This window comes from Tachyglossus aculeatus, chromosome 22 (genome assembly GCF_015852505.1).
Source record: "Tachyglossus aculeatus isolate mTacAcu1 chromosome 22, mTacAcu1.pri, whole genome shotgun sequence".
Taxonomy (NCBI): Eukaryota; Metazoa; Chordata; class Mammalia; order Monotremata; family Tachyglossidae; genus Tachyglossus; species Tachyglossus aculeatus.
The window spans coordinates 57,960,677-57,975,652 of record NC_052087.1 but is presented as its reverse complement, the minus strand read 5'-3'; the positions used below and the strand labels follow the sequence as shown (position 1 = coordinate 57,975,652).

Genomic DNA, 14,976 nt, shown 5'->3' with positions numbered 1-14,976 from the left:
GGGACTAGGGAAGACGCCAATTAGTTCTTCAAAGAGAAGCAGTGTGGCTCAGTGGAAAGAGCCCGGGCTTTGGAGTCAGTGGTCATGGGTTCAAATCCCGACTCCAACAATTGTCAGCTGTGTGACTTTGGACAAGTTAACTTCTCTGTGCCTCAGTTACCTCATCTGTAAAATGGGGATTGACTGTGAGCCCCCTTGGGACAACCTGATCACCTTGTTGCCTCCACAGCGCTTAGAGAAGTGTTTTGCACATAGTAAGCGCTTGACAAATGCCATTATTATTATTATTGTTATTATTATTAATTAACTCCAAGCCCAATAGCTCACCCCCTCCTATGCCCACCGTCCCCTTGAAGAAGGCTGGAGATGGGGTGGGGTTAGAAGGGGGTGGCGTCTGGTGGGTTAGCGCAGGAAGGTAGAAGTGATAGTAGTTAAATGCCATTATTATTATTATTATTATTATTATTATTATTATTATTATTATTATTATTATTAATTAATTAACTCCAAGCCCAATAGCTCACCCCCTCCTATGCCCACCGTCCCCTTGAAGAAGGCTGGAGATGGGGTGGGGTTAGAAGGGGGTGGAGTCTGGTGGGTTAGAGCAGGAAGGTAGAAGTGATAGTAGTTAAATGCCATTATTATTATTATTATTATTACTATTATTATTATCATCATCATCATCATCATCATTATTATTATTATTATTGTTATTATTATAGGGGATTCCCCCCTGCTATCCCCACAGCACTTAGCTCCATACCTGTCATGCGGCAGAACCGGGATTAGAACTCACATCTTCTGACTTCCTGGAAGTCAGACGGACCTGGGTTCTAATCCTAGCTCTGCCACTTGTCAGTTTTGTGTGACCTTTGGATAGAGCGTGAGCCTGGGGCTCAGAAGGACCTGGGTTCTAATACTGCGTGACCTTGCTCAAGTCGCTTCACTTCTCTGGGCCTCAGTTATCTCATCTGCAGATTGGGGATTGAGTCTGTGAGCCCCATGTGGGACGGGGACTGTGTCCAACTGGATTTGCTTATGTTACGTTATATGTTGCCAACTTGTACTTCCCAAGCGCTTAGTACAGTGCTCTGCACCTAGTTAAGTGCTCAATAAATACGATTGATGATGATGATGATGCACACAGTAAGTGCTCAATGAATATGATTGAATGAATCGAATGAATGAATGAATTTGCTTGCATCCACCCCAGTGCTTAGTACAGGGCATGGCACACAGTAAACACTTAACAAATATAACAATTATTATTATTATTATTATTATCTTCTCTTTTACCTCATGTAACTTGAAGACTGTGAGCTCCAGGTGGGACAGGGATAAAAAAATGGGTCCAACCTGACAATTTTGTATTTATCCCAGAGTTTAGTTCAGTGCCTGGCACACAGTAAGTACTTAAAAAATACCCCCAAACCCCCCAAAATTCAATCCCATCCAGCTCTTTTTTGCTCTCCTTCTGTGGCAGTTAATGTTGCATTTCCAGGCCCTGGACAAGAAGATCAGGAGGGTACAGCTGAGTGAGAAGGAGGGACTGGTTTTTAATAACTCTGTTGTATTGGCCTCTCCCAAGCGCTTAGTCCAGTGCTCTGCACACAGTAAGCGCTCAATGAATATGATTGAATGAATCGAATGAATGAATGAATTTGCTTGCATCCACCCCAGTGCTTAGTCCAGTGCACACAGTAAACACTTAACAAACACAATTATTATTATTATTATTATTATTATTATTATCTTCTCTTTTACCTCATATAACTGTTGAAGACTGTGAGCTCCAGGTGGGACAGGGATAAAAAAATGGGTCCAACCTGACAATTTTGTATTTATCCCAGAGTTTAGTTCAGTGCCTGGCACACAGTAAGTACTTAAAAAATACCCCCAAACCCCCCAAAATTCAATCCCATCCAGCTCTTTTTTGCTCTCCTTCTGTGGCAGTTAATGTTGCATTTCCAGGCCCTGGACAAGAAGATCAGGAGGGTACAGCTGAGTGAGAAGGAGGGACTGGTTTTTAATAACTCTGTTGTATTGGCCTCTCCCAAGCGCTTAGTCCAGTGCTCTGCACACAGTAAGCGCTCAATGAATATGATTGAATGAATCGAATGAATGAATGAATTTGCTTGCATCCACCCCAGTGCTTAGTCCAGTGCACACAGTAAACACTTAACAAACACAATTATTATTATTATTATTATTATTATCTTCTCTTTTACCTCATGTAACTGTTGAAGACTGTGAGCTCCAGGTGGGACAGGGATAAAAAAATGGGTCCAACCTGACAATTTTGTATTTATCCCAGAGTTTAGTTCAGTGCCTGGCACACAGTAAGTACTTAAAAAATACCCCAAAACCCCCCAAAATTCAATCCCATCCAGCTCTTTTTTGCTCTCCTTCTGTGGCAGTTAATGTTGCATTTCCAGGCCCTGGACAAGAAGATCAGGAGGGTACAGCTGAGTGAGAAGGAGGGACTGGTTTTTAATAACTCTGTTGTATTGGCCTCTCCCAAGCGCTTAGTCCAGTGCTCTGCACACAGTAAGCGCTCAATGAATATGATTGAATGAATCGAATGAATGAATGAATTTGCTTGCATCCACCCCAGTGCTTAGTCTAGTGCACACAGTAAACACATAACAAACACAATTATTGTTATTATTATTATTATTATTATTATTATTATTATTATCTTCTCTTTTACCTCATGTAACTGTTGAAGACTGTGAGCTCCAGGTGGGACAGGGATAAAAAAATGGGTCCAACCTGACAATTTTGTATTTATCCCAGAGTTTAGTTCAGTGCCTGGCACACAGTAAGTACTTAAAAAACTACCAAAAAAACCCCAAAATTCAATCCCATCCAGCTCTTTTTTGCTCTCCTTCTGTGGCAGTTACTGTTGCGTTTCCAGGCCCTGAACAAGAAGATCAGGAGGGTACTGCTGAGTGAGAAGGAGGGACTGGTTTTTAATAACTCTGTTGTATTGGCCTCTCCCAAGCGCTTAGTCCAGAGTTCTGCACACATTAAGCACCCAATAAGTACAACTGATTGATTAATTGGTGGTGAGCCGAACTCAGGTGTTGGAGGCATTTTGGGCCCTGGAGTGATTGCTAACTAAAGCCTGGGTGTCGGAGGTCATGGGTTCTAGTCCCGGCTCCGCCACGCCTGCTGTGTGACCTGGGGCTTCTCTGAGCCTCACTTACCTCATCTGTAAAATGGGCATGAAGACTGTGAGCCCCACGTGGGACAAACTGATCACCTTGTATCCCTCCCCAGAGCTTAGAATAGTAATAGTAAGCGCTTAACAAATGCCATTATTATTATTATTATTATTAACTACACAGCCGGTGCCCAGTACAGTATTATTTACATAGTAGATGCCCACTACAGCCCTCTGCACATGGTTGATGCCTTTGCAGCCCTCTGCACACAAATATGCAACCAACACAACTCCCTCTACACAATTGACACTCTGTAGCTCCCAGTCAAATTATTATTTATTATTTATTTATTTATTTATAATAAATTTATAAATAAATTATGAATAAATTTATAATTTATTTATTTATTTTATTTGTATATATCTTTCTGTTTATTTTATTTTGTTAGTATGTTTGGTTTTGTTCTCTGTCTCCCCCTTTTAGACTGTGAGCCCACTGTTGGGTAGGGACTGTCTCTAGATGTTGCCAATTTGTACTTCCCAAGCGCTTAGTACAGTGCTCTGCACAGAGTAAGCGCCCAATAAATACGATTGATGATGATGATGATGATTATTGGTGTAGTGGATAGGCCGTGGGGGTGGGAATCAGAAGGTCTGGGTTCTTGTCTTCTTCGTGACCTTGGGCAAGTCACTTCACCTCTCTGGGCCTCAGTTCCCTCATCTGTAAAATGGGGATTACGACTAAGAGCCCCACGTGGGACAGGGACTCTGTCCAATCCAATTTGCTTGTATCTAGCCCGGTGCACACAGTAAGCGCTCAATAAATACGATCGATGGATTGATTGATTGATTATAGTGCCTGGCACATAGTAAATGCTTGACAAATATTACAATTATTATTATTATTATATTTGTTAAGCACTTACTATGTGTCTGAGCACTGGGGTAGATACAAGATCGTCAGGTTGAAAATGCTCTGTTTAAAGAAGCAGGGAGGCCTAGTGGAAAAGAGCATGGGCTGGGAAATCATAAATACCTGGGTTCCAATCCCATCTCCTCCCTGTGTCTGCTGTGTGACCTTGGGCAAAGCACTTAACTTCTCTGGGCCTCAGTTACCTCAACTGTAAATGGGGATTGAGACTGTGATGAGCCCCATGCGGGACAGGAACTTTGTCCAACCTGATTTGCTTGTATTCATTCATTCAATCGTATTTATTGAGCGCTTACTGTGTGCAGAGCACTGTACTAAGCGCTTGGGAAGTACAAGTTGGCAACATACGGAGACGGTCTCTACCCAACAACGGGCTCACGGTCTTGTATCTGCCCCAGAGCTTAGTGCAGTGCCTGGCACATAGTAAGCCCTTAACAAATACCACAACTATTATTACTATTTTTATTATTATTACTCTTATTATTATTATTTTCGGTAACCCCCAGTACAGTGGCCCTCCCCATATAAGTGTTTATTCCATAATAATAACAATAATAATGGCATTTATTAAGCGCTTACTATGTGCAAAGCACTGTTCTAAACGCTAGGGATGCTGCAGTATGGCCTAGTGGAAAGAGTCCGGATTTGGGAGTCAGAAGATGTGGGTTCTAATCCGAGCTCCGCCACATGTCTGCTGTGGGACCTTGGCCAAGTCACTTCACTTCTCTGGGCCTCAGTTACCTCGTCCTTAAAATGGGGATTGAGACTGGGAGCCCCATGTGGGACAGGGACTGTGTCCAACCTGATTAGCTTGTATTTACCCCAGTGCTTAGGCCAGCGCTTGGCACATCAAAAACGCTCAACAAATAGCACAATTGTAATTATGTTCACCTGTCTACATGTTTTGTTTTGTTGTCTGTCTCCCCCTTCTAGCCTGTGAGCCCGTTGTTGGGTCGGGACTGTCTCTATATTTGCCGACTTGTACTTCCCAAGTGCTTAGTAATAATAATAATAATAATAATAATAATAATGGCATTTGTTAAGCGCTTACTATGTGCAAGCACTGTTCTAAGCGCTGGGGGGGATACAATGTGATCAAGTTGCCCCACGTAGGGCTCACAGTCTTAATCCCCATTTTTACAGATGAGGTAACTGAGGCTCAGAGACGTGAAGTGACTTGCCCAAGGTCACACAGCAGACTTGTGGCGGAGCCGGGATTCGAACCCACGCCCTCTGACTCCAAAGCCCGGGCTCTTTCCACTGAGCCACGCGGCTTCTCTAGTACAGCACTCCGCACACAGTAAGCGCTCACTAAATACGATTGAATAATAATGATGGTATTTGTTAAGCGCTTACTACGTGCGAAGCACTGTTCTAAGCGCTGGGGGGATACAAGGTGATCGGGTTGTCCCACATGGGGCTCCCAGTCTTAATCCTCATTTTGCAGATGAGGGAACTGAGGCCCAGAGAAGTGAAGTGACTTGCCCAAAGTCACCCAGCTGACAGTTGGGGGAGGCAGGATTTGAACCCATGACCTCTGACTCCAAAGGGTGGGATTTTTTCACTGAGCCACCTGAGTGAAATGACCTTCTCCCTCTGTTTCTCCCAGGCGTGGCGGAGAGATCATCGTCGCAGGCAGAGGTGGCATCACTGGACCACACTCCGGATATGGCAGGGAACGGATCGTGGGAAACTGAGTCCCCCAGGGCAAGTGTCCACCTTTAATTGGGTGCAACTTCTAATAATAATAATAATAATAATAATAATAATAGCATTTGTTAAGCGCTTACTATGTGCAGAGCACTGTTCTAAGCGCTGATGGGGGGTTACCTCTGACACCACCACAACCCCCAGGGCTCTTTTTTAATGATATTTGTTAAGTGCTTATAATCATAATAATAATAATGGCATTTGTTAAGCGCGTACTATGTGCAAAGCACTGTTCTAAGCGCTGGGGAGGCTACAAGGTGATCAGGTGGTCCCACGGGGGGATCACAGTCTTAATCCCCATTTGACAGATGAGGTAACCGAGGCACAGAGAAGTGAAGTGACTAGCCCAAAGTCACCAAGCCGGGATTTGAACTCATGACCACTGACTCCAAAGCCCGTGCTGTTTCCACTGAGACGTGACAGGCACTGTATTAAGCACTGCAGCAGCGTGGCTCAGTGGAAAGAGCACGGGCTTTGGAGTCAGAGGTCATGGGTTCAAATCCCGGCTCCGCCAATTGTCAGCTGGGTGACTTTGGGCAAGTCACTTCACTTCTCTGGGCCTCAGTTACCTCATCTGTAGAATGGGGATGAAGACTGTGAGCCCCCCGTGGGACAACCTGATCACCTTGTAACCTCCCCAGTGCTTAGAACAGTGCTTTGCACATAGTAAGCGCTTAATAAATGCCATCGTTATCATCATCATAGGTTCAAATCCCGGCTCCGCCAACTGTCAGCTTTGTGACTTTGGGCAAGTCACTTAACTTCTCTGTGCCTTAGTTATCTCATCTGTAAAATGGGGATTAAAAACTGTGAGCCCCCCGCGGGACAACCTGATCACCTTGTAACCTCCCCAGCGCTTAGAACAGTGCTTTGCACATAGTAGGCGCTTAACAAATACCATCATCATCATCATCATCACTGGGATAGATAGAAGTTAATCAGGTTGAACACAGCCCCTGCCCCACACGGGGCTCATAGACTTAATCCCCGGTTTTCAAATTCATTCATTCATCCAATCGTATTTATTGAGCGCTTACTGTGTGCAGAGCACTGTACTAAGCGCTTGGGAAGTCCAAGTCGGCAACATATAGAGACAGTCCCTGCCCAACGATGGGCTCACAGTCTAGAAGGGGGAGACAGATGAAAAAACAAAACAAAACACGTAGACAGGTTTCAAAATCGTGAGAACAAATAGAATTAAAGCAATATGCTCATCATTAACAAAATAAATGGAATAGTAAATACGTACAAGTAATGAGGGAACTGAGGCCCAGAGAAGATAATAATAATAATAATAACGGTATTTGTTAAGCACACTATATGTCAGGCACTGTTCTACGCATCAGGGTAGGTACAACAAATCAGGTTCATTCATTCATTCATTCAATCGTATTTATTGAGCACTTACTGTGTGCAGAGCACTGCACTAAGCGCTTGGGAAGTACAATTTGGCAACATATTGGCAACTGGCAACATAGGTTGGACATAGTTCCTGTCCTACATAGGGCTCACAGTCATAATCCTCATTTTACAGATGACAGAATTGAGGTACAGAGAATAAATAAATGCCATTATTATCATTATTATTATTATTAAATGGCAGAGCCGGGATTCGAACCCACGACCTCTGACTTCCAAGCCCGGGCTCTTTCCACTAAACCACGCTGCTTCCAGCACTATAATAAGTACTATGATGATGATGATGTTAACCCCAGCAAGGTAGTTTGTCAGTAAGGTTCTGTCCAAACACCTAAGCCACTCACAAATCCAAAATATAGATTTTATTTTCAGTTTGAAAAGTGAATTAAAATGGACAGCCAAATCCAGAGATCCTGGGAATATAGGGAAGCTCAGAGATGCCTGGGCTATAGACAGTGAAGCAAAAAGGTGTTAGGACTATAGATAGCAGCATGGCTCAGTGGAAAAGAGCCTGGGTTTTGGAGTCAGAAGTCATGGGTTCGAATCCCAGCTCTGCCACATGTCTGCTGTGTGACCTTGGGCAAGTCACTTAACTTCTCTGAGCCTCAGTTACCTCATCTGTAAAATGGGGATTAGGACTGTGAGCCCCACGTGGGACAGCCTGATCACCTTGTATCCCCCCCAGCGCTTAGAAGAGTGCTCTGCACATAGTAAGTGCTTAACAAATGCCATTATTATTATTATTATTATTATTATAGCTAAATTCAGAGGCTCTGAAACTCTGAGTTGCTAATTAGGAAGGCTGAGCACTGGCACAAATGAAGCACTATTATCCTCCACTGACAATCTTTCTTCCTCCAACAAGGATAATAATGTTGATATTTGTTAAGCGCTTACTGGGCGCCAAGCACTGTACTAAGTGCTGGGGTAGATACAAGATGATCAGGTCAGATAAAGTCCCTGTTCCTCATCTGGATCACAATCTAAACAGGAGGGAGAACGGGTATTTAATCCCTATTTTACAAATGAGGAAACAGAGGCACAGGGAGGCTGGACTGTGAGCCCGTTGTGGGGTAGGGACTGTCTCTATATGTTGCCAACTTGTACTTCCCAAGCGCTTAGTACAGTGCTCTGCACACAGTAAGCGCTCAATAAATACGATTGATGGTAGGGACCGTCTCTATATGTGGCCAACTTGTACTTCCCAAGCGCTTAGTACAGTGCTCTGCAACAGTAAGCGCTCAATAAATATGATTGATTGAATGAATGAATATACGTATACATGTTTGTACATATTTATTACTCAATTTATTTATTTTACTTGTACATATTTATTCTATTTATTTTGTTAGCATGTTTTGTTTTGTTGTCTGTCTCCCCTGTCTAGACTGTGAGCCCTCTGTTGGGTAGGGACCGTCTCTAGATGTTGTCAACTTGGACTTCCCAAGCGCTTAGTACAGTGCTCTGCCCACAGTAAGCGCTCAATAAATACGATTGAATGAATGAATGAACGGGTATTTAATCCCTATTTTACAAATGAGGAAACAGAGGCACAGGGAGGCTGGACTGTGAGCCCGTTGTTGGGTAGGGACTGTCTCTATATGTTGCCAACTTGTACTTCCCAAGTGCTTAGTAAAGTGCTCTGCACACAGTAAGCGCTCAATATATACGATTGAATGAATGAATGAATGAATCCAAGATCACACGTCAGGCAGCTGGCAGAACCAGAATTAGAACTCAGCACCTTTGACTCCCAGGGCCTCTGACTCTGAGGCCCTCTGACTCTCAGGCCTGTGCTTTTCCTCTAGGCCATTCTGTTTTCTATTTTCTTCCCACCACCCCACCATTTATTTCTCTTTTTCTCTAGCCACAGGATTCAGAGCACTGTTTGGGGCGCTAAGAACGAGGGAGGATGGTCATCATCATCATCAATCGTATTTATTGAGCGCTTATTGTATGCAGAGCACTGTACTAAGCGCTTGGGAAGTACAAGTTGGCAACATATAGAGACAGTCCCTACCCAACAGTGGGCTCACAGTCTAAAAGGGGGAGACAGAGAACAAAACCAAACATACTAACAAAATAAAATAAATAGAATAGATATGTACAAGTAAAATAAATAAATAGAGTAACAAATATGTACAAACATATATCCATATATACAGGTGCTGTGGGGAAGGGAAGGAGGTAAGATGGGGGGGATGGAGAGGGGGAGGAGGGGGAGAGGAAGGAAGGAGCTCAGTCTGGTCCATGATATTTCACTGGCTGTGAGACAGTGATGGATAAGGGAGAGTCAGGAGTGTGGGAAAGTCCATGCTGGGATGACTGTCCCCCTTCTAGACTGTGAGCCCACTGTTGGGTAGGGACCGTCTCTATATGTTGCCAACTTGGACTTCCCAAGCGCTTAGTCCATTGAGCGCACACAGTAAGCGCTCAATAAATACGATTGAATGAATGAATGAATGAATGAGAGTCAGAAATGGAGGAGGGAGAGTCAGGAGTGTGGTATGGCCAATGCTAGGGCATTGGGGGAGAGTCAGAGATAATAATAATAATCATGACGGCATTTGTTAACAGTGCAAAGCACTGTTCTAAGCTCTGGGGGGATACAAGATGATCAGGTTGTCCCATGTGGGGCTCACAGTCTTCACCCCCATTTTCCAGATGAGGGAACTGAGGCCCAGAGAAGTGAAGTGACTTGCCCAAAGTCACCCAGCTGACAATTGGTGGAGCTGGGATTTGAACCCATGACCTCTGACTCCAAAGCCCGAGCTCTTTCTACTGAGCCAGGAGAGGGGAGAGCCAGGGGTGTTGGATGGTCCATGCTGGGTCACTGGGGGAGAGTCAGTTATTACTCTATTTATTTATTTATTCTATTTGTCCATATTTATTCTATTTATTTTATTTTGTTAATATGTTTTGTTTTGTTCTCTGTCTCCCCCTTCTAGACTGTGAGCCCACTGTTGGGTAGGGACTGTCTCTATATTCATTCAATCGTATTTATTGAGCACTTACTGTGTGCAGAGCACTGTACTAAGCGCTTGGGAAGTACAAGCTGGCAACATATAGAGACGGTCCGTACCCAACAGCGGGCTCACAATGTAAAAGGGGGAGACAGAGAACAAAACAAAACATATTAATAAAATAAATCCCTCCCTCCTCCTCCCTCCCTCTCTATATGTTGCCAACTTGGACTTCCCAAGCGCTTAGTCCAGTGCTCTGCACACAGTAAGCGCTCAATAAATACGATTGAATGAATGAATGAAGAGGTTAGAGCAGTGCTTTGCACATAGTAAGCGCTTAACAAATGTCATCATCATTATTATTATAAAGAGGGGAAAGTCAGGCGTGTCGGTGGTGCGCTCCTAATCAGGAGGATGGGTATCACCATCATCATCATCAATCACATTTATTGAGCACTTACTGTGTGTAGAGCACTGTACTAAGCGCTTGGGAAGTACAAATTGTCAACATATAGAGACAGTCCCTACCCAACAGTGGGCTCACAGTCTCCAAAAGAGCCACCAGGACACTGTCCCTCTCACCATCTTGGTATCCCAGTCAGGAGCCAACAGAGTCCCGAGATGGTGAGTCTTGGGAATGACTCGGGATGCAGTTTCAGAGAAGCAGGATTAGGAGCGGCCGAGAAGCAGCTTAGTTTAACGGCAAGAGCCCGGGATTGGGAGTCGGAGGTTGTGGGTTCTAATCCCGGCCCCGCCACTTTTCTGCTGCGTGACCTTGGGCTGGCCGCTTAACTTCTCTGTGCCTCTGTTTCCTCATTTGTAAAATGGGGCTCAGTGGGAAGAGCCCGGGCTTTGGAGTCAGAGGTCATGGATTCAAATCCCAACTCCGCCAACTGTCAGCTGTGTGACTTTGGGCAAGTCACTTCACTTCTCTGTGCCCCAGTTCCCTCATCTGTAAAATGGGGATTCAGACTGTGAGCTCCACGTGGGACAAACTGAGCACCTTGTAACCTCCCCAGCGCTTAGAACAGTGCTTTGCACATAGTAAGGGCTTAACGAATACCATTGTTATTATTATTATTATTATTAAATACCCGTTCTCCCTCCTGCTTAGATTGTGATCCAGATGAGGGACGGGGACTTTATCTGACCTGATCATCTCGTATCTACCCCAGCACTTAGCACAGTGCTTGGCGCCCAGTAAGCCCTTGGCAAATATCAATATTATGATTATTGTTAGAGGAAGGAAGGATAATAGTGCTTCATTTGTGCCAGTGCTCAGCCTTCCTAATGAAGGCTTCCTAATGAGCAGCTCAAAGTTTCAGAGCCTCTGAATTTAGCTATCTATAGCCCTGGCACCTCTTCGCTTCACCGTGTATAGCCCTGGAATCTCTGAGCTTCCCTATATTCCCAGGATCTCTGGACTTGGCGGTCCACTTTAATTCATTTTTCAAACTGAAAATAAAATCTACATTTTGGATTTGTGAATGGCTTAGGTGTTTGGACAGAGCCCTACTGACAGACAGCCTCGCTGAGGATAACATCATCATCATCATAGTACTTATTATAGTGCTGGAAGCAGCGCGGTTTAGTGGAAAGAGCCCGGGCTTGGAAGTCAGAGGTCGTGGGTTCTAATCCCGGCTCTGCCACTTGTCAGCTGTGTGATCTTGGGCAAGTCACTTAACTTCTCTGGGCCTCAGTGACCTCAACTGTAAAATGGGGATGGGGACTGTGAGCCCCACATGGGACAACCTGATTACCGTGTATCCAACCCAGTGCTTAGAACGGTGCTTGGCACATAGTAAACGCTTAAACAGATGCCATTATTATTATTATTATTATTATTATTGTTATTGTTATTATTATTACCCCAGCGCTTAGAACAGTGCTTGGCACATAGCAAGCACTTAACAGATACCATCATCATCATCATTTATCATCATCAATCGTATTTATTGAGCGCTTACTATGTGCAGAGCACTGTACTAAGCGCTTGGGAAGTACAAATTGGCAACATATAGAGACAGTTCCTACCCAACAGTGGGCTTACAGTCTAAAAGGGGGAGACAGAGAACAAAACCAAACATACTAACAAAATAAAATAAATAGAATAGATATGTACAAATAAAATAAATAAATAAATAGGGTAATAAATATGTACAAACATACATACATATATACAGGTGCTGTGGGGAAGGGAAGGAGGTACGATGGGGGGGATGGAGGGGGGATGAGGGGGAATCATTATTAATAATCATTATTATTACCCCAGCGCTTGGAGCAGTACTTGGCACATAGTAAGCGCTTAACAGATACCATCATCATTATTATTACTGCCCCAGCGCTTAGAACAGTGCTTGCTTGGCACACAGTAAGCGCTGAACAGATACCATCATCATTATTATTATGACTCCAGCACTTGGCACATAGTAAGGCCCTCCTGAGAGCTCACCTCCTCCAGGAGGCCTTCCCAGACTGAGCCCCTTCCTTCCTCTCCCCCTCTCCATCCCCCCATCTTACCTCCTTCCCTTCCCAACAGCACCTGTATAGATGTATATATGTTTGTACATATTTATTACTCTATTTATTTATTTATTTATTTTATTTGTACATATCTATTCTATTTATTTTATTTTGTTAGTATGTTTGGTTTTGTTCTCTGTCTCCCCCTTTTAGACTGTGAACCCACTGTTGGGTAGGGACTGTCTCTATATGTTCCCAACTTGTACTTCCCAAGCGCTTAGTACAGTGCTCTGCACACAGTAAGCGCTCAATAAATACGATTGATTGATAGTAAGCGCTTAACAGATACCATCATCATTGTTATTATGGCCCCAGCGCTTAGAACAGTGCTTGCTTGGCACGTAGTAAGCGCTGAACAGATACCATCATCATTATTATTATGACCCCAGTGCTTGGCACATAGTAAGCGCTTAACAGATGCCATCATCATTATTATTATGACCCCAGCGCTTAGAACAGTGCTTGCTTGGCACATAGTAAGCGCTTAACAGATACCATCATCATTATTATTATGACCCCAGCGCTTGGCACATAGTAAGCGCTGAACAGATACCATCGTCATTATTATTATGACCCCAGCGCTTGGCACATAGGAAGTGCTTAACAGATACCATCATCATTATTATTATGACCCCAGCGCTTGGCACATAGTAAGCGCTTAACAGATGCCATCATCATCATTATTATGACCCCAGCGCTTGGCACATAGTAAGCGCTTAACAGATGCCATCATCATCATTATTATGACCCCAGCGCTTGGCACATAGTAAGCGCTGAACAGATACCATCGTCATTCTTATTATGACCCCAGAGCTTGGCGCATAGTAAGCGCTTAACAGATACCATCATCATCATTATTATTATGACCCCAGCGCTTGGCACATAGTAAGCGCTGAACAGATACCATCATCATTATTATTATGACCCCAGCGCTTGGCACATAATAAGCGCTGAACAGATAGACTTTAGACTGTGAGCCCACTGTTGGGTAGGGACTGTCTCTATGTGATGCCAATTTGTACTTCCCAAGCGCTTAGTACAGTGCTCTGCACATAGTAAGCGCTCAATAAATACGATTGATTGATTGATTAACAGATACCATCATCATTATTATTATGACCCCAGCACTTGGCACATAGTAAGCGCTGAACAGATACCATCATCATTATTATTATGACCCCAGCGCTTGGCACATAGTAAGCGCTTAACAGATACCATCATCATGATTACTATTACTCCAGCGCTTGGCACATAGTAAGCGCTGAACAGATGCCATCATCATTATTATTATTATCCCAGCGCTGAGAACAGTGCTTGGCACATAGTAAGCGCTTGACAGACACCATCATCATTATTATCAAGACCCCAGCGCTTGGCACATAGTAAGCGCTTAACAGATACCATCAGCGTTATTATTACGACCCCAGCGCTTGGCACATAGTAAGCGCTGAACAGATGCCATCATCATTATTATTACGACCCCAGCGCTTGGCACATAGTAAGCGCTTAGCAGATACCATCATCATTATTATTACGACCCCAGCGCTTAGAACGGTGCTTGGCACATAGTCAGAGCTTACCAAACACCATCATTATGGGGGGGAGGGGGGGAAGACTCCGGGGTTCGTCCCCCCTCAACCCCCGCAGGTCCGGGGAGGTGACAGCTTCTTCTCCCCTCTCCATCCCCCCCATCTTACCTCCTTCCCTTCCCCACAGCACCTGTATATATGTATATATGTTTGTACAGATTTATTACTCTATTTATTTATTTTACTTGTACATATCTATTCTAATTATTTTATTTTGTTAGTATGTTTGGTTTTGTTCTCTACCCCTTTTAGACTGTGAGCCCACTGTTGGGTAGGGGCCGTCTCTAGATGTTGCCAACTTGGACTTCCCAAGCGCTTAGTCCAGTGCTCTGCACACAGTAAGCGCTCAATAAATACGATTGATTGATTGATTGATAGTAAGCGCTGAACAGATGCCATCATCATTATTATTATTACCCCAGCGCTGAGAACAGTGCTTGGCACATAGTAAGCGCTTGACAGATACCATCATCATTATTATTATGACCCCAGCGCTTGGCACATAGTAACCGCTTGACAGATACCATCATCATTATTATTATGACCCCAGCGCTTGACACATAGTAAGCGCTTAGCAGATACCATCATCATTATTATTATGACCCCAGCGCTTGGCACATAGTAAGCGCTTAACAGATACCATCAGCATTATTATTATGACCCCAGCGCTTAGAA

At 44.0% G+C, this 14,976-nt stretch overlaps 1 protein-coding gene across 1 annotated transcript in view; it reads left to right on the top strand.

Annotated features, from left to right (window-relative positions):
- Positions 1 to 14,976, top strand: part of LOC119944173 (mas-related G-protein coupled receptor member F-like) — a 79,790-nt gene that overhangs the window by 59,980 nt on the left and 4,834 nt on the right. Inside the window, exons 2-7 of the mRNA XM_038765390.1 lie at positions 1,484 to 1,525; positions 1,954 to 1,995; positions 2,418 to 2,459; positions 2,900 to 2,951; positions 5,707 to 5,782; positions 14,360 to 14,369. Coding sequence (XP_038621318.1) covers positions 1,484 to 1,525; positions 1,954 to 1,995; positions 2,418 to 2,459; positions 2,900 to 2,951; positions 5,707 to 5,782; positions 14,360 to 14,369 — 264 coding nt within the window. The remainder of the gene's footprint in view (positions 1 to 1,483; positions 1,526 to 1,953; positions 1,996 to 2,417; positions 2,460 to 2,899; positions 2,952 to 5,706; positions 5,783 to 14,359; positions 14,370 to 14,976) is intronic.